This window comes from Nesoenas mayeri (assembly GCF_963082525.1).
Source record: "Nesoenas mayeri genome assembly, chromosome: 4".
Taxonomy (NCBI): domain Eukaryota; kingdom Metazoa; phylum Chordata; class Aves; order Columbiformes; family Columbidae; genus Nesoenas; species Nesoenas mayeri.
In genome coordinates this window covers 22,943,717-22,968,637 of record NC_137540.1, presented here as the reverse complement: position 1 = coordinate 22,968,637, position 24,921 = coordinate 22,943,717, and the positions used below count along the sequence as shown (strand labels likewise).

General features: G+C 37.6%; 1 protein-coding gene across 1 annotated transcript in view; it reads left to right on the top strand.

The window, feature by feature from the left end:
• LRBA (LPS responsive beige-like anchor protein) overlaps positions 1-24,921 on the top strand; it is a gene marked incomplete at both ends in the record, with an annotated part of 409,769 nt that overhangs the window by 64,998 nt on the left and 319,850 nt on the right. Inside the window, 9 exons of the mRNA XM_080343895.1 lie at positions 9,694-10,710; positions 11,438-11,515; positions 11,808-11,983; positions 13,295-13,448; positions 13,857-14,037; positions 15,309-15,436; positions 15,796-15,903; positions 22,067-22,238; positions 22,895-23,339. Of these exons, the coding sequence (XP_080200021.1) occupies positions 9,694-10,710; positions 11,438-11,515; positions 11,808-11,983; positions 13,295-13,448; positions 13,857-14,037; positions 15,309-15,436; positions 15,796-15,903; positions 22,067-22,238; positions 22,895-23,339 (2,459 nt within the window). The remainder of the gene's footprint in view (positions 1-9,693; positions 10,711-11,437; positions 11,516-11,807; positions 11,984-13,294; positions 13,449-13,856; positions 14,038-15,308; positions 15,437-15,795; positions 15,904-22,066; positions 22,239-22,894; positions 23,340-24,921) is intronic.

Below are 24,921 nucleotides of genomic sequence, written 5' to 3'. Positions count from 1 at the left end.
AAATGTAGAGATGAAGGAAGACCACTTCTGTACCTCTGTTATACAGAGCTTTGGTGTATTGAATTTAAAAATTATCATGTATGTTATCTTATAAGCATTAATTCTATTCTTAGACTCTTTTCGTATGTTTTAATGTAATGTTAATGTAGGAAATCTCATTTAAACAGCTTCTATGTCAAAATGGTTATATGGAGTTTTGGTTGTCTTCAGTGACTTAATGTGGCTAATCAATTGTCTAGAGTTCATAGAGGAGAAAACAAGATACTATTGTGATGCCACAGCCAAACGCTAAGAAGAATACCCCAGGTTTTAGAAAATACAACAACAACAAAATACAGATGCTGTTACTTTTCTTTTTTCTCTCCTGAAAGGCAGTGCAGGAATGAATGAGAATACAATATGCTTCACCCTTTGTGTTTCTCATTTTTGGTTCCTGGCCCACTAGTATAATGAGGTGTCCTTGGTTCTAGAAGTAACTTCCTGTGTTAGTCTGACCTTGTTGGCTTTCCAGTCAACATAAGAGGACTGTGTGTTCTTCTAGCCTGCTTCGGGGGAAACTGAACGATGGTGAGGTTAGAAGTGTGTGAGTGCAGGCTAAGCTTGTAGTGGATTGTAATTTTGAAGGAATTGTAAAGCAGTTCAGCTTGTTTGGACATTGGTGCTAATATCCAGTTCCAGAAGCCTGAGTGAAAATGATTAAACAAAAGCATCCAGAAACTGACGTAGTAATAGAGCAATGAATGAAGATGCAGTACTCAAGAATTTAAAAATTGGATTTTTTCACCTTTATTATGCATTTACCATTCGAACATTTATTAATAATAAATGCAATTTATACAACTAGCAGTATAAAGCGAGGTGATGTTTCATAACTATATTTTAATTACATATCCATAAATTAGGGTAAATCGCAAAAAAAACTCTTTGTGGTAAACCCTTACTAATCACTTGAAAGTGTCCTTTTAAACTGATATTAATATCTAATGAAAATGAATTCTTAATCCCTCTGATTTTACTTATTTTGAATATTCTTGTATCCTGTTACACTAATATGGAGATTCATGTAGATCCACACATGACATGGTGTGAACATAATTCGGTGGGCAAATGGTTTGATGCTAAGTACATCTCTGATGATTTTGATTTCTAGCATGCTTTCAAAGTAATGTGGGAATTATGGAAACAAAAATATTTCCTTAACGTAGCTAAGAGAATAACCAATTTGTGTTTTTATTATTTCATCTCTAATTGTATTGTGTTAGTGCTTATTTTTTCCTTTTTACAACCCTTTGCACCATTCTTGCCTCTAATTTACAGCACCATTCTATGATAAAGAACTAGTGTATAAAGGACTAGTGTTACAGAATTGGATAGGTTTTGCAGAGCTACACATCAAGATACATGCAGCTGCTATAAAAAGCCAAAGAAACTCAATTGCAATTTTATTGTCCAGTGTGATAGATTTCCTGCCACCTTTGTAGCAGGGAAGCTGTTTGTCACTGTAACCCTCTCCTCCAACAGCTGCACAACGTTTTATAAGCAGCAGCGGCTTTTCCAGCATAATTGCCCTACATTGGTTTCCTCGTACTCAGAATTCAGAAGGTGCGTGTAACCTTTTTAAAGCCAAATTTCTTAGTGTTACTCATGTATTTTGCTCATTTCCATATTATTTTTTGATGTTTGCAAAATAGTAACACAATGTGTACAAGTGTATTTAAAATCTGTGGCTTCTAATTGAATAAAAAAATGTTAATGAAAAAATTAAATCACAATTCAGTTTGTTCTAATTGGCCAGTGCTGAATTTATGAAAGCATCTAAGAACTTCTGGCTTTGAAACACTGTAACCATGGTCACTAGGCCTTGGACTTTATCTGTCTAGTCATGTTACTTTGTAAAAAGGACCAATAATTTTGTGGTTAATAATAGGAAACAAGTTAAGAATGGTGCAAAACCTGCCTTTTTGACCTTTCAGTTTCCCCAAGTTTTAAAAGATTTACACAGTGTAATACACTCCTAAGTTATCTCAGTGTTTTAAATGACTGGGAAGAACTAACATTTGCTTATTTCAGGCATTTAAATATATTTTACTATTCAAAAGTTGCTTTATGTTACCATGTGATTCAGGTAAATATATTTGGGTAGTGGTGTGTGTGTGTTTGGTTTTTTTTTTTTTTTAGCAGCTCTAAAAATTTTAATTAAGACTCAGAAATGTTAATATGTACAAACTACAGTTTTATTGCTGTATAAGTGTAAATTGCTGTTTAAGTGGAAAAATTTTGTTCACCAGTCTAAATGCAAAGAAGTATAATCTTAATGTTAGTACTGTGACTTGAACATACAATGCATTTCTAAATAATTGTTACTTTTTGGTATTAAGGAAGTATAATTGTAATAAACATCCGTGCATGTGAAGTAAATTCGTGTGTTCTCTGGTGCCTAACTCATTTAATGCAGAAGAAAAAAAAGTGTTTCACAGAGTTTGCATGTCTTTGCCTGATTTTTTTTCATCAGTATGTTAGATGAGGGAAAACTGGCAAAAGCAGCAAAGATAGGTGGTGGAGCAGTTAATATATGATGGTAATTTAAAAACTAATTTGCAGAGAAGTGAACACGGCTCAGTAATTTCAAAAGTAACAGGCCATCAGGATCTCTTCAATCCAAATCCCATTGGCCATTTATGAGTTATTGAGGATGGTTTTGTCTCCAGTTCGTTTTTTTTCCCCCTGTCTTGAAGAAGGTAGGGTCTCCCGCTGTGCTATGTAGACACATTAGTATCTCTAAGTCATTTTGAAGGCTTCAGATGTTCTTTGGTCCTCTGCAAAGTGCCTGCATTGTACTGAGAGGAAGCAAAGGCTTCTGGCCAGGAGGGTCACTGTGCTACTGCAGGTTTTTTGGTTTCAGTTGGGAGATACCCAGTGTATCAATGAAGCAAAGCACACTCAAAATGGTTAAATATGGGATTCGTTCTTATGGTATAAGTAGTTATTTATACAAAAATATTGGTTATTCTAGATATAAATGGTACTTGGGGGCTTCACCTGACTTAGGGAGAGCAGAAGGAACTTGGACACTAGAATGTGCGTCTTCCTTTGAAGTTGTGTACGCTCCAATATGTATGGTTATGGCTCAATCACCCACCTTTTCCAGGTGTTTCCTCGTTACAGGTTCTTTTGTAGTAGTTGGGCAGGCTTTTCCTAATCAATGCTTCAGAGGAGAAGAAAGTAATTTCATTATTCAGCAGGCAGAATAGTTGGGAGGGGGGATCTGAACCACTTATGGGATTCCCTCAGTTTGAGTGGAATGTCATAGGTAAAGCTCTGCAGGCTGCTAAATTTGACTAAGTCACATAGAAAGAAAAGTGTGAAATGGGGTATAGGAATAGAATGAGCAAGGTAAACTGAGACTTTGTGAAGCAGGAAAGAACAGTACAAGCTGGATAGATGAAGTAACACAGAAGCCCTAAAAGAAGAGATGGGGAAACGTTTTCAGGGGAAAGAACTCATGCATAAAGAGGCAGAAAGTCTTTCTAAGCAAAAGTGACCTGAAGAGAGGATGAATTCTCATTTCCTATACTGTAGTATAGAAATCATTGGAAGATGTGACCTGTGTTTGCAACCTGAAGAACTGTTAGTGGCCTCCTTTGCTGTTGCTGCAGAGTTTGGGGCAAACCTCATCCATACTGTGTTTGGCTTGTGGCTGCAGAGAATGAATTGTGCCTCTGGGCCGTAGGTTGGAATGATGGATGTGGGGTCTCCCCTACAGGGCTGTGAACAGCATATGGAGACACTGGAAAACTGTGGCCAAAGAGAGCTGTGCATAAGACATATAGTTGCGTATTTACCACAATGAAGAGTGGTAAACACTGAATTTATCTACAACATATTTTTGTTAATAACTAAATATTGAATGTGTACAAGGCACAGTAGCACTCCATGGGGAATTTGACAGTCTACTAAACTGAAGGAATGGTGACAGGGATTGAGACAGCGCGGAAATGTATACCTTGAGACGATAATGTACTCAAGCCTTGCAATTTAAACAAATCAAAAGCAATAGAAGCATTAATTAAAATGAGCAGATATGTTTGGCATGCTGTTTCAATTTATTATTGTATCGTGATGTAACAGTAAGCTATACCTTGACGTGATTTCAAAATAAAATGTTACCAACATACTTGAAATTTTCTCTCAGATAAGTGAAGACTTTTATGAATTATATTGATTAGTACTTGCTTTCTTTTCCTAGAAATTATTTGCATGTATATTTTCTCTCAAGCTGAGGAGAAAGCCAGCAAAAATATTGCTGCTTAAATGAAAGTGCAGGAAAATGAAAATCTCTCGGTACAGTGGTTTTCATTTCCTTTTCCTGACTTGTTTGTCAGTGAATGCATTTTTGGTGGAAGCACAGACTCCTAGAAACATCTCATATGTAGTGTCCTGCGTGATATATGTGAATTTATTTTTCCTAGCTTTCTTCTGTAAACCACTCTGAAATAACCCAGAGATTCTTCAGGTCCGTGGGTTACAGACTGTAAGTCAGTGTGTAGCGTACACAGTACCTTTCTATCTTTCACTTCACGGAACTGAAAATTAGGTTTGGTATCTTCAGATATTGGTGCCTCCTGTCTAAACAGACCTGTTTTTGTTTGGAGATCAGTTTTCACTTTTGAACAGTTAGGGTTGCTGCATGAGAAGTGGAAAAGCAGATCAATAAAGTCCTTGTTAAGATTTTTAAAGTTGTAACGCTTTCTGGAATTATGAAGAGTTTATTGATGGCATCAGCAGCACAGGAGCTGGTTTGCACTGAGCAGACTCTGTAAGGAAACAGCACAGCAGTGCTATATAATTGTCTGACCTGTCTGGCAGACATTCCCTTCCTCTCTCTGCTCTACGAAATTACCCACTTGATGATGAAAAAAAGGATGAAATCTTAACATATAGTCAAAATATTTTCCCTGTGTTCTCTAATGAAAATGTCAATCATCTTAACCTTTTTTATGGCTATATGCTGATTTTTCTCCTAGGCAATTAGTAAATGTTAGATGTCAAATTAAGGTAAAATTAATGGCAGAAGCAAATGTTGCAGGTATTAGCTCACAAGTGTCTTTAACTAGTAGTGTGTAGAGATGCATTCCAAGCATTTCAAACAGCTATGGATTAACCATCAAATGATGGTGAAGATTAATGATTGGCCTTTTAGCTCTCTAATTTAGAACAATTTCTAGTAATTAATTTTGTATTATCAGCATTACAGTTGCAAATGCCTTAAGTAAAATAAAAAATGACTTGACTTAAGTACATTTAAGGTTCTCCAAGCTGACAGTTGTCATGTAAATTGTTTCATGCTTGTAGATACTAATGTTTAATACCTTTATATACTATCTCTGTCTACTTGTATTTAATAATCATAGTTTCTACTTCATTTTGCATTGTCTTTTATACTGCTTTTGTTAACCTTAGGTGTTTTCTTTGTAGAGTGTATTGTTTGGCTTAGCGAACTTGTGTGCTTCATAAATGCCATGTCATGGAAAGGAAGTGTGGGGGAAGAATTGTCCAGTGCCCTCACAATAATAGTACCACTATTTCTTGGTTTCTTGTCAAACCAATTACAAATTAATATAGTGAGCAGAACAGTTTAAACAGAGTTGTTGAAAAGCTGGATATTACAAAGCATGATTTATTAAATCTGTTTTCTTTTTTATGTAAATAAGAAAAACACAAGCTTGAAATGCAAGTTTGAAAAATATTGTGTTTTAGGTAGCCTACCTAAACTTGTGCGTTGCTATTTTAATTTAAATATTATTTAAAGAACAGTATTTAATGCATTTTAATTATTAAGTAACATGAATTCTTTCTTATGTTTATGGCAGAAATAGAAATTGCCTGCCTTTTTAAGTGGCTTTTTTTTGGGGGGGTGTGGGGTGTGATGCTCTTGATGCTTTCCTGTAGTTCTGTACTATCTAATTTATTTTTACCAGGGCATGTCTCTTTGCAGTTTCTTGTATTGTTCTTAAATCAACGTAGATTTTTATCAGATTCTGCTTGTGTTCATGGCATGGAAAGTGAGGAGCCATAAAGTAGATTGTTATTACTCCTGCATATGAATTTAATGAGACTTATATTAGAATGATGCATGAAAATATGAATGTTCACATTATTATAGATTTTTTGAAGAGCTGATAAGGTTGCAGAAGGGGATCACAAGAAGGTTTCTAGTCCTTCAGAGTGAAAGCTTATTCTTTTTAGATGATCCTGTTACTTGTCCATCTTTTGGACTTTCATAAACATTATTTTTGTAGTATATCATAGGAAAAAACCCCTTGAAAACATGGTATTTCTTCCATAGTGAGATATTTTTAATAACTCAGAAATGCAGACATAATTAGTGACTAGATATTGAAGCTAGGCTTTCAAAATAAAGGTACCTTTTAAAATTTTTGTTTTGTTTTGTTTTTCTAGATGGTAGAGTAGATTTGGAACAAATGATTTGTGGGAGATTTCAGCTCTTAATTTTTAAAACCAGGGCTGGGCAAGTTCCTGGATGCTGTAATCCAATCTATGTTATTGTGCTCAATGTGTAGGAAAGTGGGTTTAAATCAAGGCCTGGGCTAGATGATTTGATGTTACTTTCTGGCCTTAACCTCAGTGATTCCTTGAACTGCAATGGGGAAAGCATCTGTAACAGAACTGATAATGCACTTTCAGAATGCATTTAAAGTTACATTCTTTGATGCTTGCAGTTTACGTTAACCAGGTTGGTAATTTATAAAAGCACTTATGTAGATAGGACTGCTGGAACTTGGAACTTTACATCGCTCTTAAAGTTTGCTGTGTTTCCTAGGGGCTGGTCTAAGTATCAAGTGTTGCTTCATGTAACTTTGCAAGACTGTGAATGTGTTCTTTTTGCAAGGTGGATTTAGTAACTGCCAGCCATGCAAAATATCTTTAGTATTTAATCCATTAAGACTGAATTATTACTGTTATTGAACATGTTCTGTGAGTCAGATACTACTCACCATTGCACTCAAATTTCAGCACTGAGGAAAATAATGTTTTGTAACAGGTCCTTCCAGCCATTCTCTTGTGATCATCTTTGTGTCATTGTGCCTATCCCCATTTTTACTGGGGAGAGGTGGCAGCAGCAGTAATAGAATTTGACATATGTGTCTTCCTCATTTACCCTTTTCCAGAAAAACACACACACACACACACACAAGAAACATGCAACACCCACAACAAACAAACAAACAAACAAAAACCCCAACAAAAATGAACCCCAGGAAGAAAAAAATGTGCTATTCTCGTCTTTGTCTTGCTTTGCCCTTGGTTCAAAGGAACTAGTGAAATAATATTTTGAGGCTAGACCTGAGACTTGTTCAACCATTTTGGAAGCAGTGCATAACCAGAGTAGATTTCAGGTCTCATACTTGGATATAGCTTAACAGTTCTAAAAAAGTGAGTATGAATGTTGCAATAACATGTAATACTGAAGACAGAAATGGATAAAGGTAGCTATGTTATGCTAGATTTGTTACAGCTGTACTTGCGTTTTGTAGGTAATACATATACATATTGTGGGTCAGTGTGCTTTCTGGGAAGAACATATGATACATTTTGCTGAAATCAACTAACAGTATTTTTATTGAATGTCTGTTTAGTGCTTGTCAGAATAAAACTTTTTAGTACTTTTAGAAATGGAGGAAGCAACAGGGAGAGAGAGCAGAGGGAAAGCTGACTGGAAATAAGCTCAAGGTGTCAAGATTTCTTCTGTAAAATGATTAGACAAAGGTACTAGTTTTGGTCCAATCATGTTTTTGAAAACGAAAGTGCAAGGGAGGGCTTTAATAAGCCTGATATATTTTAGTAAGCATGATATATTTTGGTTGCTTTTGATGTACTGTGGTACAGTTAGGAGATTCAGGAGAAAGTATTTCTAAAATTACATCTCACACACATTCGATTTAGTAATACCCTATAATCAAATATTTTACAGATCCATTGTGACAGGTGGATGAACTTCCCATCATTTGTAATCATTCACCCTTTTTCAGTTGTACATAACTGACATAAAACTAGTACGAGAGGACTATTTTTTTTTAAACAGGAGGAAAAAGATAACCCAGTTTTATTGCTAGAGACTTAAGTTTCAATTAAAACAACTTGAATGAATACCATGCTTCACATCATATTTTAAGATACTACACTGTTCCTACAGTGCTTTAATATATGTTTGATTGATGGTGAAAATAGTGTCTTAAAAAGCTAATGTTGGCAACACAACTTGCCAAGAATATTCCTTTTTACCTTTGTTCTTTCTTTGCTCTTCTCTGATTTGTTGACTATGATTTCTAGTACCTCTTTAACCTGTCAAGTTAAATTAATTTTGACTAACATGTATTGTATCAAGAGAAAATATTCCTGACAACAACTGACTTGTTATCACTTTGAATACTATGTACATGGAATTTCTACATAACATCCAAAAGAATGAGTTTAGTATGTAAGAGAAGAAAATGTGCATTAATATATTTAGTAAAATGCTCTGCTTTATCTATGGAAAATCTTTATGATAAAGAAAACAATTTAAAAAATAAAACCCTCAGTTGCAGCTTATATGTTGGGAAAATTTTGAGAACTATGCTTACAGATAAATAAACATTCCTGTTATAGAAGATAAACCTAAATTCTAAATAGAATGTGTGGATAAACTAAACTGAATGACAGTGTAATAAAAACTTCAGTTAGTCTAGTGAGATTTTCTTTTAACACACAGCTATTTATTTGGGCAAATTGGTTTTATCAGTATGAATGTAAATAATTTTTCTATCTGGACTTCTTTTTATATACCTAAAAACAATAATAATTTTTTTCAGCTCATTTGTAGGAACGTCTTCTCACTGCAGTCAGATTGTGTAGCTGTTTTCATGTGCTTTTTACACTGCGTGAATATCATTCACCAGGGACAAGTTCGCTGGTGAATTTTAGGTATAATTTAGAAGATCGCCAGGATTTTGGCTTTGTTACACATTTTTCTCTGCTCTGACTTTGTGGATTTGTATGGTTTTTTTATGTAAACTTCTTGAAAGTTTATTTATTTTGTGGATTGTTGAGCATACGCAAGGTGTATGGTGTGAAAACTCAGATATAGTAAGAGCCCCTGCCACTTGTCACAGTGTCCCATCTTAGAAAAAAATTGCAATTGTCAGCTATCTCAAATTTAGTAATTCTCTGGTTGTTATGCTGTCACATTTTTATCTGCATCCTATACAATTACATGCATGCAAGTAGCACAGATAACTCTTAATTACACGACTGTAATTAGCCCAGGATATAATGCAAGTGTTGACTCTAAATAATTTAAACATTTTAGCTTCTTTTACTGGAAGGAGTCTTTAAAATTCTGATTACTTTTAGTAAACATCTATTTTCCTGGCCTTTTGATCATTCTAGAATTTTTTTTTACTCTGGTATTACTCTTTTTATTTTCTTTCTTCTGTCTTGGAATAACAGGTACACACAAGAAACTTGCTCTCGGTGGAAGTGTTCTCAAATGTGACATTTTTTTATCATGAGGACAGCATCCAATATATTTGTAGTATAACTTTGTGGTTTGAACAATGATGAGTGTTTTTTTTCAGCAAAAACTGTAATTAATATATAATTTCTAATGTACTTTTAAATGTGTTCTTTTAGGTAACTTTTGAAATGCACAAAGAGAGTCTTTCTCAAATGTACAAGGAATATCAAGCAAAAGGAGATGAAGGCAGTGGAGTATGTTCTTCAACTCCAATTAGAACAATCTCTGGAGTTAGCAAAGAAGCTGAAACCAAGGGAAAGCAGCAATGTTTGGAGTTAAAAGAAGATCCTACTGCTCCTTCCTGTGTTATTGATGATGATATGGAGTGCAGTACTGAAAAGAAAGAGACAAATACCTCATCAGGTGGTGACCAACGAACTCATTCAGTGTCTAATCATAGGGAGGAGTTAGAGGAGGAAGACAGAGAGACTACACAGGAAAGTGTGGATATTACTCCAGAACCAGACGCAGTAAAGCCCAGTGTTTCAGAAATTAGTACTGGAATAGCTGAAGCAATTGACGATTCTGTGAGCAAAACTCTGGAGTTTGTGGAAGAAACAGTAGCTGTCACTGCTGCTGCTTTACCAATGCAGACTACTTTGGAAGGAGAAACTCCTGAAAGTCGAGAAAGACTGGAAAAATCAACAGTAGAGGTGGAAGATGAAGATGGCTTTGTTGATTTGAAAGAAGAAGGTAGTCTGCCTTTGCCATTGGAAGATTTTGCAGATATGAACAAGGAATGTAGCTCTAATGAACATGAGATGACAAAGCAGGAAAAAACAATGGAGAAACAACCTGAATGTGTGCTTTTAAAATCCGAAGATACTGAAGGTGTGGATGGGAAAAACGGAGAACCAAATTCTTTACCAGAAACAGTGAGTTCTGCAGTTGAAGAAGTAGCGACTCAACCAGATTCAGAAGGGGAAAAGAAGATGGAGGAAGAAAAGATTGTTTTTAGCAAAATCAAAACAGCTGAAGAAGATGCAAACGCACATGTGCCAGAGCCTGCTGGAGCCTCTGAGAAAAGAATTGCCAGGCTTGATGTTTCTAGTGTTGCATCAGATACAGAAAGACTGGAACTGAAAGCTAACACATGTCTAGAAGCACCTCTGTCCCCTAGATCCATACCTGAGGTAAATTCTACCTGTCCTTCCTGTGTCTAGCTTAAAAAATAAAAGTTCCTATATGAGATTTTTGAAAAAATGTGCCTGTACACGTTTTGGGGATTTTAATGTGTGTGGATTTTTCTGAATTGTCGAAAGAATACTTTCAATCCTTGATTAAAATAGCCATAATTTTTACTATAATAATTTGTATACTGAGAAGTCTCTAAGATTTTTATTCCTTGTACATCCACTTAGGGATGCTGATGGAGACTGGGTTTTTGGCTAGATGGACACTTCATCTTTGCTGGTACTTCTGTTCTCAAGTTTGAAGAGCAGAAAGAAACATTTATATATTCTGAGGGGATTTTATCTAGAATTTCTTCTGCTTCTTTGGTCAACCTCCCTTTTACTCTTTCAGTCTGGTTTCTTACCTCAACTTTTATAATTGAGAAGTGAACATTCCTTGTGCAGAAAAAAATAGCACTAAGTTTCTTTCATATCTTAATGCAACTTGCGAAAATATTTTTACACTAGCTACTCTGCGGGTACACACAAAAAAATTTTATATATATTTGTTTCAAACCATAACATTTGGCAGGGTTGTCACTTCATCACGGCAGCCTACCTTTGTGCAAGTGTAATTTAAAACTGGGTTTCTGTTGCATGTTGCAGTGCTTCATCCCTCTAGGCTTTACTTTCTAACTCAGCTTTTCGTGGTTAAATAGTCACGTATCTGAGTACTTCCCTTCTGCAGAGATACCTGCTAATGGATGCTCTTCATTCTGCACCATTCTTCCTTAAAGGAGCAAAACCACTGTCTACAGCAACTGTGGTAAGGTTGAGTTGCTGCTTGTGTATACCTAGACTGGCAGGTGTGGTAGTGCAGATGTAGACTAGTTTATAGGTTTGGTGTATCCAGTAAATAGCATTTGTGTAATAGTTTTAGTTTTATTTGTAACTGTGCGTACAGTATAAAATTGTTGAATATCTAAAATCTCAAGTCTGTTAAATGCATTTTAGTGTATGTCATGGAAACTAATAACCAGGTTTTTGTTGTTGTTTTTGTTTTTGTTTGTTTGGTTGTGTTTTTTTTTTTTTTTTTTGTCTGCAAACTGTGTATTCAGACGTCAGGACGGCAAGATTCTTCAGGACAAGAGCTAGCTGCTACATCAGATGGGCAGAGAAGAGACTCTAGGTCAACTGTGTTTCGTATTCCTGAGTTTAAGTGGTCACTGATGCATCAGCGCCTGCTCACAGACTTACTCTTTTCCATAGAAACAGATATACAAATGTGGAGAAGGTAAATTGATATTCTTTATATGGAATGAGATAGACTGTCGTTTCACTTATAAATAACTTCAGATTTTGCTGAAACTGCATGAGAGCACTCTTTGAATTTTGTGCATCTGGTATTTTACTAGTTATTTAGTAACCTTAATTATTTTGTGGCCTAGAGCTGAATATTCTCAGGTTTTTTTTTAAAAGACTCTTTACACACAAAAATTCATATTGGTTGAGGGTCTGCACATATATTTTGACTGAAATTCTGCCCACATTTAAGTCAATGGCAGTCTTACTGTAGTTTTTTATTGGACCATGATTTGCATGTTCTTGTTGTATTTAAGGGTCTGTATCTTTTATCAGTAACTAAATATGGACTAAAGAAAAGAATCTATCTTAAATACTGTTTATTATTGCTGCATTTACACACATGATGTGACTGCTTTGATAAGGTTCTGTGAACACAGAGATGTTCTCTGCATTTAAAAATTAACTTGTAATAGGAATATGGAATGTAATCATGATGATTTTAGTAAAAAAAAAAATATTTGAAAACAGTAGTAGTTCTGCATTTAAATGTTACGATTTAATAACTTATTAAATAGTAGTGTCTATTACTAGCTTTTAGTAGTGTATGTCGAATTTAAATTGAAACATATAGCTATACTGACTCAGTAAGAAAGAATGGCAGGATGAATAAATATAAGTATTTAATTGATTGAAACACAATTTAAACTGATATGAATTTTTGTCTGACAATAATTTTTAGAATGTGACTAGATTAACCTCTCAGGACATCATCAGATATAGCTAAAATATATTTTTAGTTTAGGTTATGTTTTGAAAATCAGTTTCCATGTTTAACAGGATTTATTTCCTTGTGTGTTGTTGATTTTTAATTCATTTGAGAAACCCTTAGTACTTGCTTTATTTTTCCAAAGATTTCATTCAAATCTATTTCACACTTTCAGGAAGCTTTATTATGTTGGCTGGTAAAGTGACTTTTGCTATAGCAAAGAATCATAGACTAGCCTATAATATATATTCATCCAAATTATAAGTAACCACACATCTTGATATTTTTCACAAGCTACCATCTGGAGAGGTTTAAGAACAAAAAGGAAAGATATTTTCAGGTTTAGGTACATCAGTTGAATGTTATGGTCATGGGATATTTGCTGCTCCATTGCTGTCTTGGTTTTAGTTTTATGAAAGCATAAAAATGCTAAAATACCATGAAATAAAGCTGTATTTTGCATGTGGGTTTCTTATTTGTTTTTTTTTTTTTAAACCCGCTTTACTTTTTTTACTTTTTTTTTTTTTTGGACAGCCATTCTACAAAAACTGTGATGGACTTTGTGAATAGCAGTGACAACGTCATATTTGTGCACAACACAATTCACCTCATCTCTCAAGTGATGGACAACATGATCATGGCTTGCGGTGGTATATTGCCATTGCTTTCTGCTGCCACATCCGCTACTGTAAGAAATGCCACTTTAATTTGTAAATTTATCTCTTGTTGGAAGATGTCTTTCTTTATGCAGTGTATTCACTATTATATCTGTCCTTTTGGGAAACAGCAGTACGTGAGGGATATTTCCACAGACTTCTTTCCTCCCTTTGCTACCTACATTCTTCCTCTAAGATGAATTGGATGCCTGCCCTCTTTGCCTGACGACATAAAAAGAAGTTGCTTAGCTTCATTGTCCCACAGTGGTCTGGAATAGGATTAAATCCTAATACTAATGATTGTTTCTAGAACACGACTAACTACTGCTTTTGAATACGACTGTAAATGGACTTCCAACATAACATTTTTCTTCATTTAAGTTGTAAGAATATCACCATTGTAAAGAAGTAAATGTTGTTTTCAATTTTTCTCTATGTAGCATGAATTGGAGAATATTGAGCCAACTCAAGGACTTTCTGTAGAGGCATCTTTAACATTTCTCCAGAGATTAATCAACCTTGTGGATGTGCTAATTTTTGCAAGCTCTCTTGGTTTCACTGATATTGAATCTGAGAAAAATATGTCATCTGGAGGAATTTTGCGACAATGTCTTCGTCTGGGTAAGCAAATAAAACCACTTACTGAGCATAGGAGCTTGCTGTTACTAAATAGTTAGCAATTGTTATCTTGAAGGTTTATTTCTTTTTTTGTTAAATCAGGATTAAATTTAGTCAAAGAAGTACTGGGATCTTTTACTATTTTACTATTACTTTATTCTACAATGCTTATGCATTGGGATTCTTTTCCTCTCTAAAAAGTTTAAATGAAAGAAATTATTAAGTTTGGTAGCCTGACTGCTGTGGGTGCATGTTTTCATTTTATCCACGAAGATACTTCTTTTGCTAAAGTTCCCCAAATAGTCAAGGCTGAGAATATAGCAGCTTTAAGAAAAAGAGATCTTGTACTATGTACAAAACCAGGAACTTTTACACAGTGTAGAAAAGAGGTTTAAATCTTAAGGTCAGTACATGAAAGTATGGTGAAAACTAGAGATGTACATTTCTAAAGTGTAGAGTTGAAATTAGGCAGTAGTTATATCCAGTATTGTAGAATGTTTGCATCAAATAGGATTGAAAGAAAATGGTCATTACCTAAAATGAAGTAATGACTTTTCCAGAAACGAGAACATATAAGATCATAAGTGGGTCCAGGAGGAGATTGTTCATGCTAGTTGCATGCTGTAAGACTTCTTGTAATGAAAGTTTAAGTTGCATGAGTGTCAGAGCAGCTCAGAGCCTCAACAGTAACTAGCCTTCCTCTCCCTTTCTAGGCAATTAAAACTTTGTGCAGGTAGAACAAGATTTATGGGATGCAAACAGGTATAGAGTAGTTCTTTTTTCCTTTGAAAATAATATTAGAAGATGAAACAGGTACAATTGTGAAGCTAAAAAAAGAAATTGTGTTGACTTCAGAACATTCAGTCCAAGAGTAACAGAGCACTGTGAAGCCATTTATTTCACTAGTGTATAGCTTGTCTTTCTTCTTTGTTAGTCTGTAAAAGCTGTCTTCACCTTCTCTGCCACATGGTTGTATGCTTGGTAAAATTCCAATGAGGGATGCTAACTTACTTTGAAGTATCCATGAGATATATCATATATTTTCTAGTAGTTTAGTATTAATGATCAGTTATAAATTATTAAAGAATTTTCAGCATTGTTTTGTGATTACTTAAAGTTTGTGGAAGCAAAGTATCATTTTACTGATGTGCTACTGTGTTTACTGTGTGTTACTTTTTAGTTTGTTATAAACAGAAATGTATGTTACATTTATGTAAGGGATATAGAGCAAAGTATTTCCCAGAGTAATTCTTAACATTTCTTTTCCCTTCAAGTATGTGCGATAGCAGTAAGAAATTGCTTGGAGTGTCAGCAGCATGCACAGATGAAGCCTGTTGGAGACGCTGTGAAGAATCAAAAAGCAGTGCAGGGCTTTATAGGAACAGGAAAGTCTGCAGCAAAGGCAAGTATAAGAACACACTCAGGAACACAAAAGACAGTAATTACTACTCTGTACAGAGGGGTAAGTTTTTAAATGTATAGATGTAGCACTGATACCTTAATAGAGCTGAAGAGCAGGAACACTGGGAATCTGAAGTAGTTTTTCCAATATGTGAATTTAACACATATTTAACCTTCCACAGTAAAATCAATCTGTCACAAGAATTTGCCAGATTTTTTTCTTCCTTTAAGATGAAATGCGTATCTCATCTTTGTGTTCTAGTTATAGCTGTATGATGCACAGTGGCTGATTGTACACACAATGATTCTTGGTGGAATGCTTTTAAAAACACAATCTGAAATGATTTTTATTTTTAATAGAGTCCAGTAGACATTGTGACTGGTGGCATTTCTCCAATACGAGACCATGACAGACTTCTGCAGGATATGGATATTAATAGACTTCGAGCAGTAGTGTTCAGAGATATAGTAAGTTACAAGTAATGTGTGTATTTGTTTGTTTGTTTGTCTAGATTTCTGCATGTATCTGTTTCCTGAACACTTGCTGTGTGTTACGCAGCTTGGCTAAATTGAATTTACAAAAACTGAATTCTGCTCACAGTAATTAGGAACACATAATACTCTGCAGCTGTTATGTTTGGGATTGGAAAGAGGGAGAGTTGAAAGTCTCTGCCTGCTGTTCTGGCTCTTTGGTGTGTTCCTAAGAGATGATTCTTTGGAATTCTGCCTATTGTATATTAAATATGTTGTCTTTAGTACAATAGATAATTCCACATGCTGTACATAGACAAATTGTTTATGTATACTGTGTGTTATATCAAACATGTTTATGTGTACTTTTGAAAAATTAGTATCTTTCTAGATAATTAGAAATTAGAGGTCATCTTCAATTCCTTTACTTCCCCCCAGAGGAACCAATTTCTGTGCATGTGCTGTAAATATGCATATATTTTTTTAGTCTTGGATTGACTAAAAATATCTTTGCTCTATGTCAGCAACTTTATAGCTGATATTGAAGAAAGTGAGATTGATTGCTTAAAAAAATACCTCTGTAAGCAAATACAGAAGCAATAATGGCTATGAGTCATTGGTGGATTTGTTCTGGACACCAGAACTTATTTTACAGTAATTGGACTATTTAGCAAGTATAATGATTTACACAGTGACTTTTGTTCTATCCAGAATAATGAAGGATCTTTGGTTTTTATCTTTACAGCAATTATTGATTCAAACAAGCTTCTTTCAACCCCTACTTCAGTATCAGTGTGCAAAAGAGTAACAGGAAGCCAATTTTCCATATCGGTTGCAACAAAAATATTCATAATAATGCAATCTTCAAAATCAAGCGCATTTCACAGTATCACAGTATCACAGTATGTTCTGGATTGGAAGGGACCTCAAAAGATCATCTAGTCCAATCCCCCTGCTGGAGCAGGAACGCCTAAGTGAGGTTGCACAGGAACATGTCCAGGTGGGTCTTGAATGTCTCCAGAGAAGGAGACTCCACAACCCCCCTGGGCAGCCTGTTCCAGTGCTCTGTCACCCTTACTGAGAAGAAGTTTCTTCTCAAATTTAAGTGGAACCTCTTGTGTTCCAGCTTGATCCCATTGCCCCTTGTCCTATCATTGTTTGCCAACGAGAAGAGCCTGGCTCCATCCTCATGGCACTCATCTTTTATATATTTATAAACATTAATAAGGTCACCCCTAAGTCTCCTCTTCTCCAAACTAAAGAGACCCAGCTCCCTCAGCCTTTCCTCATAAGGGAGGTGCTCCACTCCCTTAATCATCTTGGTTGCCCTACGCTGGACCCTCTCCAGCAGTTCCTTGTCCTTCTTGAACTGAGGGGCCCAGAACTGGACACAATATTCCAGATGGGGTCTCACCAGGGCAGAGTAGAGGGGAAGGAGGACCTCTCTTGATCTACTAACCACCCCCCTTCTAATACATCCCAGGATGCCATTGGCCTTCCTGGCCACAAGGGCACAGTGCTGGCTCATGGTCATCCTGTTGTCCACCAGGATCCCCAGGTCCCTTTCCCCTACACTGCTCTCTAATATGTAATTTCCCAACCGATACTGGAACCTGGGGTTGTTCCTGCCCAGATGCAGGACTCTACACTTTTCCTTGTTAAATTTCATTAGGTTATTCCCCGCCCAAATCTCCAGCCTGTCTAGGTCTCGCTGGATGGCAGCACAGCCTTCTGGCGTGTCAGCCACTCCTCCCAGCTTAGTGTCATCAGCAAACTTGCTGATAGTACACTCTATTCCCTCGTCTAAGTCGTTAATGAATATATTGAATAATACTGGCCCCAGTACTGACCCCTGAGGTACTCCACTAGATACTGGTCTCCAACTAGACTTCGCACCATTGACTACCACTCTCTGGCTTCTCTCCTTAAGCCAGTTTGTAACCCACCTCACTACTCTATTGTCTAGACCACACCTCTGCAACTTAGCAACTAGGATGCTGTGGGAGACTGTGTCAAAGGCTTTACTGAAGTCAAGGTAGACCACATCCACGGCTCTGCCATCATCCATCCACCTTGTAACATTCTCATAAAAGGCTATGAGGTTGGTCAAGCATGACTTACCCTTGGTAAAGCCATGCTGACTGCCCCTAATAACCTTCTTATCCTTGATATGCCTTGAGATAGCACCAAGGATAAGTTGTTCCATTACTTTCCCAGGGACAGAGGTGAGGCTGACCGGTCTATAGTTACCCGGGTCCTCCTTCTTGCCCTTTTTGAAGATTGGAGTGACATTTGCTTTCCTCCAATCCTCGGGCACCTCTCCCGTTTCCCAAGACTTGGCAAAGATGATGGAGAGCGGTCCAGCAATGACCTCAGCCAGCTCCCTCAGCACCCGCGGATGCATCCCATCTGGACCCATGGATTTATGGATGTCCAGTCTATTTAATTGCTCCTTAACCCAGTCCTCATCAACTAAAGCAAGCTCCTCCATTGACCTCGCTTCATCTGGGGTCTCAGGGGTACAGGGCTCCCCAGGACAGCCTCCGGCAGAGTAGACAGAGACAAAGAAGGCATTCAGTAATTCTGCCTTCTCTGTATCTTCCGCCACCAGGGCACCCACCCCATTCCTCAGTGGGCCTACATTGCCTCTGGTATTAGTTTTATCCGCTATGTATTTGAAAAAGTTCTTTTTGCTGTCCTTGACCCCTCTCGCCAGCTGTAATTCTAAGGAGGCCTTGGCTATCCTAGCTGCCTTCCTACATCCTCTAACAGCAGCCTTATATTCCTCCCAAGTGGCCAGCCCCTGCTTCCATGACCTGTAAACTCTCCTCTTCTGCTTGAACATACCCAATAGATTCCTATTCAACCACGCAGGCCTCCTGGCTCCCTTCCTTGACTTCCTACGTGTGGGGATGCTCTGATCCTGAGCGCGGAAGAAGCAATCTCTGAATGCAATCCAGCTCTCTTGGGCCCCTTTTCCTTCAAGCAGTCTTGCCCATGGGATTTCCCCCAGCAATTGCTTGAAAAGGCCAAAGTTAGCCCTGCTAAAGTCCAGGGTTGCAATTCTACTTGCTATTCTGTTCCTGCCACACAAGATGCTGAACTCCACCATCTCGTGGTCACTGTAACCCAGGCAGCCCTCAACCTTTACTGCTTCGACCAGACCCTCCTTGTTAGTGAGGATGAGATCCAGCAGTGCACCTCTCCTAGTCGGCTCCTCCACCATCTGCATGAGGAAGTTATCATCAATGCACTGGAGGAATCTCCTGGACTGTGGCTGGCTGGCTGAATGGTCCTTCCAGCAAACATCAGGGAAGTTAAAATCACCCACAACAACCAGGGCCTGTGACTGCGAGGCCACTCTCAGCTGCCCATAGAAGGCCTCATCAACTTCCTCAGCCTGATCTGGTGGCCTGTAACAGACGCCCACAACAGTGTCACCCCTGCCAGCCTGCCCCTTGATCCTGACCCATACACTCTCAACTCGCTCATCATCCACTCCTGGGCAGAATTTAGTACATTGTAGTTGCTCTCTCACATAGAGAGCAACTCCACCACCACGCCTGGCTGGCCTGTCTTTTCTGAAAAGGGCATAGCCATCCATGACCACATTCCAGTCATGTGAACTGTCCCACCATGTTTCTGTAATTGCCACCAGGTCATAATCTCCCAGCCGAACATAGGATTCTAACTCCTCCTGCTTATTCCCCATGCTGCGCGCATTGGTGTACAGGCATTTCAAGGAGCGAGCAGAGCACTCCCATTTCTCCCTAGGAGCATAAGAGGCCATCTGGTCCTCATCAGTTCTAGAATGCTGCCCCACTGGGACAAGCCCAGCTACAACCCCATCCCCCTTCGAGCCTAGTTTAAAGCTCTCCAAATGAGCCCAGCTAATTCCTGCCCCAGCATTCTTTTGCCCCTCTGAGATAAACCTTTCCCACGTGACACTGTCCGGACTGGTGTCTTATAGAACCAACCATTATCAAAAAATCCAAAGCCCTGCCTGTAGCACCACTCTTGGAGCCAACCATTTAGAGAATGAATTTTCCTATTCCATCTCACATCGTCACTTGAAGATGGAAGGAGTGAAGAAAAGATCACTTGAGCCCCTGAGTCTTTCACCATCCTTCCCAAGACCTTGAAATCATTCTTCATTGCCCTCAGACTACGGGAAGCAGCTTCCTCCCCATCTGTCTGGAAGACCAGCAGCGGGTAGTAGTCTGTCGGGTGCACCAGTCTTGGGAGCTCTCTAGCAATATCCTTGATCCGGGCTCCAGGTAGACTACAAACTTCTCTAAGATGAGGGTCAACTCTGCATATTGGGCCCTCTGTTCCTTTCAGAAGGGAATTTCCTATTACTATCACCCTTCTTTCTTTCTTAATAGAGGCAGTCTTAAGTTGTGAGCTGTGACTGTGTGACTGTGTTTTGTGTACTGTTTTTTTAATTTTAAAAACAATATACACACATAACTTCTCCTTCTTTGCATATCTAATCAACCAAGTTTTCTGTTCCACAAATGTAAAACAATGCGATAACTCTGCTTTTTGGCTACTGTGTTGAGCTGTGGATAAAAAAGTAGACTTTGAAAGTCTTTTAAAGTATAAGCAGCTCAGATAAAGATTGAGACAGTTTTTATCTGAGCTACTTATACTTGCATCTAAATGGTTTATGCTTGATTTGCATGTAGTTTCTTAAATTGTGTTCAGCACGCAGGATTGTAGTTGGCATGATTTGAACCTGTATAGGAGGAACTCGGTGGGATTCCACTTTACCACCAGTAGCTGTACTTCCGGTAGTACTTTTCCAGTACTTTGTTTCAAGGAGTGCTACAAAATTAGAAAAAAACGGGATGGGTTGTGCGAGTTTACTGGATCACAACTTTACGAAGTACAGCTGGAAACTGCCTTGCAAAAATTCATCTAGCAAGAAAATTCTTTATAATCCTTACCGTTATAGGGGATTTCTGTCAACCCTGGACTGTGCTTGCCTGATGCTAACCTGTTATTACCTTACTGTTTCTGTCTTATTCTGTGAAAGTTAAGGATTTGGTTTGAGCTGAGAGGAACATAGGTTATTTCTTAAGTGTAACAGATAAGATCCAGCTATGTTATCTAGTTCTTAATAGAGAACTTGTCATAAAGTTCTCCCAGTGTCGCTTATTAAAGAACTCTTTATGGAATGTGGAGCTTTAGTAGGCACCTCAGTAATAAAATGAGCTTTATAATTGTCTTGGTTTAACTTACTTTCTTGAACTGTTCAAAGGGAAAAGTTGAATGGTACCTGAGCCCTTAGGTAAATGGAGGGGGGGAACAAAACAAACAACCAACAGCATTAAAATACACACAAAAAAACCCCAGCCTTTCTCTTACTGATTGGTTAGTAAGGTTACAGATATTCAATGGTTCTCCTGTGATCCTGAAGTGTACAAAGCTTTTCTTCCTTTAACAGCCCAAGAAGACAGGCTTAGGCTAAATCATAATGTTTAGTCAGATCTGGGATGTGGTTCTTTCCTCCATTTCGCTAGGAGTGACCAAGTACACTGGAGAAGTACCTGGCATTGTTCATATTAAAATTTTCTTAAAAATTCTTCATAAAGTTATAGCAGTAATGCAAATGAATATCTGCCAATTTTTCCTTAAATCGTACATGGTACAATACATCCGTCTGGACAAACAGATGATGAAATAAAACCTTAATACTGGTTCTGGAGTTCATTCTACTTAATTCGTATGCAATAGTTTATAAATAGGTTTACAGTTTTGTTGAGTATGCTTGCCTGGTTGTACTTCACAGCAATGGTGTTAATATTTTAGCACGTTTGAGGAAACATGTAACAGAGGGAACACCTGTAAATAAAGGGGACCTAGTCCCTGCACTAATTCAAAGCATGTACTCAAAATACATCACCTTAGTCTAAGTTGTCATATTTATGAATGAAAAATGAAGGGATTAGTGCACTTGAATACAATTGCTGTGTTCCCCAGCTTTATAAGTGAGACAAACAGTGATTAGAGAATATTGTTCTTCCATGGTTGACATATCAGCTTATTCTCAGTCTGTTTATGGTAGCGCTGGGCATACTTTACAGAAAAATGAGCATGCTGCTGAAATTGTAATAGAAAATTCTGTGTATTTCTTTTTTTTTTTTTTTTTTTACAGGAGGACAGTAAACAGGCTCAGTTTTTGGCTTTGGCTGTTGTATATTTTATATCTGTGCTCATGGTTTCGAAATACAGAGATATACTAGAACCCCAGAATGAAAGACGACCACCAAACCATAGCCAGTCATTCAAGGAGTCTGAGGATGAAAATAATGAAACTCCTGCTGCTGGTAAACTGTTAATTATTTGGCCAAATGAAATAATGTGGCTTGTGCATCTTAAAATTCTGCAGAAGTTCATGTGAGATTGTATAGAAATATGGGTGTTGTAACTACTTAAGTAAACAACACTGTAGTATTCAATTTGCATCAGTATTTGTGTGTATCTTTTCCTAATATGAGAACAACCTAATCTATAGGTTGCTTTTGCTATGTAGAGGTGATCAGTCTCACTGAAGTAGCTAAGTATTCATGAATACCTGTTGCAGAAACATCTTGTGTAAAGTCAAGTATGCATAAGAATAAACTGGCAGGTTTTTGTTTTCAGCATAAAACTGTATTTTTCTTTCTCCTGTTCTTCTTTAGTACAGTCAATTAATTTTCATTCTTTGACTGTTGAGTCAATATCTTTTCTTTCCTTGTCTCTTAATTTTTGGATGTTACAACTTTTCAGGCTTCTCAGAAATTAGAAGGAATTTTTTTCTGTCCTGAGCTTCCTATTAAATACTTAGAGATAATGTTAGATCTCTAAGACGGCAAGAGAAGATACTTGGAGTTGTATTATTTCACTTGTCACCTATTGGTGTTATTTCTTTAGAAGCAATATGGTGAATGCAGTTCTGTTAACAACAGACTTAAATTGTGTTTACTGTCTTTGGTATGAACAGATGTGGAAAACCCGTCTGCTGATCTCGGTGCTTCAGCTTCAGCCCCTGCTGAAGATTCAGAAAGTACAGCATCTGTGCAAAGAAAGGATTCTGGTCTTGGGGAGGAACCGGCTTCAGGGCAAACCAACAGTTCTGGTGGTGTTGCTGAAGCAGGACCTCTGAATGTCAGTGCGGGTCCGGATGCAATCAGTGAAGTACTGTGCACACTCTCATTAGAAGTAAATAAGTCTCAGGAGGGCAGAAGTGAGGCAGGAACTGAGGATAATAAACCTGCAGCTTCTGTGCCAGCTGCAAAAAATGTCAATGTAAAGGACATCCTGAGAAGCCTGGTAAGCACACCAGCTGATGGGACTGCAGTGGATCCTGCTCTTCTGCCACCAACCTTCCTTGGAGTTCTTGGGGATGGAGCTGCTGAGCAGGCTGTACAGTTCCATTCATTTGACAGGTAAATGTAACTTCTGAAATACTTGGCCTATTTAATTTTGCTTAAGATATCTGTAGGGAACAGAAAACAATCCCACTTCATTTCACGAAGTCTTATGTATAGTGTCATCTAGTACTTAATATAATCGAGATGCTTTGATTTACAAGTAGAAGCGTTTACTACAAAGTCCACTGACATCATGTAGGTTCATTGTGAAGGTATGCTCTGCAATTCATGGGATGTCATGTTATGCTGTAAAAGACTGTGGAAGTGAACAATGACTGGGGATTGGGTTATAATTGAAGGTCTTGAAGTCAGGTCCTCTTTTTAAGAGTTAACTCTTTTGTCTCCATAGATGTTACAGCTCAGAAGTGATAGTTAGAAGGGCCATAAATTGCCTGGAAATGATTGCAAGAGTAAAAGGAAAGATTAAGGGTGTAAGGTGTTCTTTAGTCTTTCCTGTTCTCCTGTTCTTAACTGCAGTGCTTGCAGATGAGTGTGGCTGTACTGTGCATATTTAGTCAGTTTTAAAGGACCCAGGAAATAAAATGATATTAAATAACTTAAAGCAACGATGTGTAGATTAGCATGTGTATTGATCACAAAGCTGTATCTAGTTTCTGTTACTGGTTTAATAAGTTACAAATGGGTAGAAAACAATGAAGTAATCATCTTCGTGTCTTGAAACTTGTAGAATAGCCCAATATACATTTAAAAAATACATCTGTGTTCTGCCTTGTGGTGCTGAAGGCCTACTTTAAATCTTTCAGGCTTCATGCAGTAGCTATGTCCCTAAGCTATTAGATTTACTTTGTTGTTAAAATAACTTTTAAATTTTGTTTCATTTTAATAAATATCTGCCTTTCTTCATAGTCAGTTGCTGCAGTGGATTTAAAATGGGACATTGCTGCTTTGGTTTTCTTTCTTTTTCTTTTAGATTGAAGTCTTTTCTGATAATAATTTTTGTGTCTCCCCTACGTCTCAGTTCTCATTAGATAGTTATCTTTTCCAAAGTATAGTAGGCCACATTGTCTTTTACTATGCTTACTGGCTCTTACCTGTCCAGAATTCCCTATAACAACCAAGAAAACAAAGACCAAAAGAAAGAATCCCGTAACGCATTCCCACCTCTAGAAAAGCCTTAATCATATCCAGAAATCCTGCAGTTGATCTGGTGTGAGGGAGTTCTTGGTTACCGTACCAGCGTCTGATCCTGCGCTTATTCTTGAACTTCTTCTGGCTGTGATGTCTTTGCAGTCTGTGGCTGCCTTGCTCAAACTAGCAAACATAGATGACCCAAGAATGGAGCACAGCTCTGCCAGAAGTATAGACGCAGCTGTCACCATGTGTCTTCTCAGCTCAGATTGCTGTATCACTAGTGAGGGAAGAGGTGGTGTTGGTTGTCTGGCTAGATTAGACACAGAGGGTGTATGCTGGCATTGTGCCCCCTTGCTCTTGTCTCAAAGTAAATATTGTGTTCTGCTCATGATGCTAAACAGGAGGACTTATTTTGGGAGCAGTCGGAGGATGGAGGCAGAAGGGCAAAATTGGGAGAAGGGGGACACTTATTTAGAACTTGTCATGCCTCTGTGTCCCTGCTGCT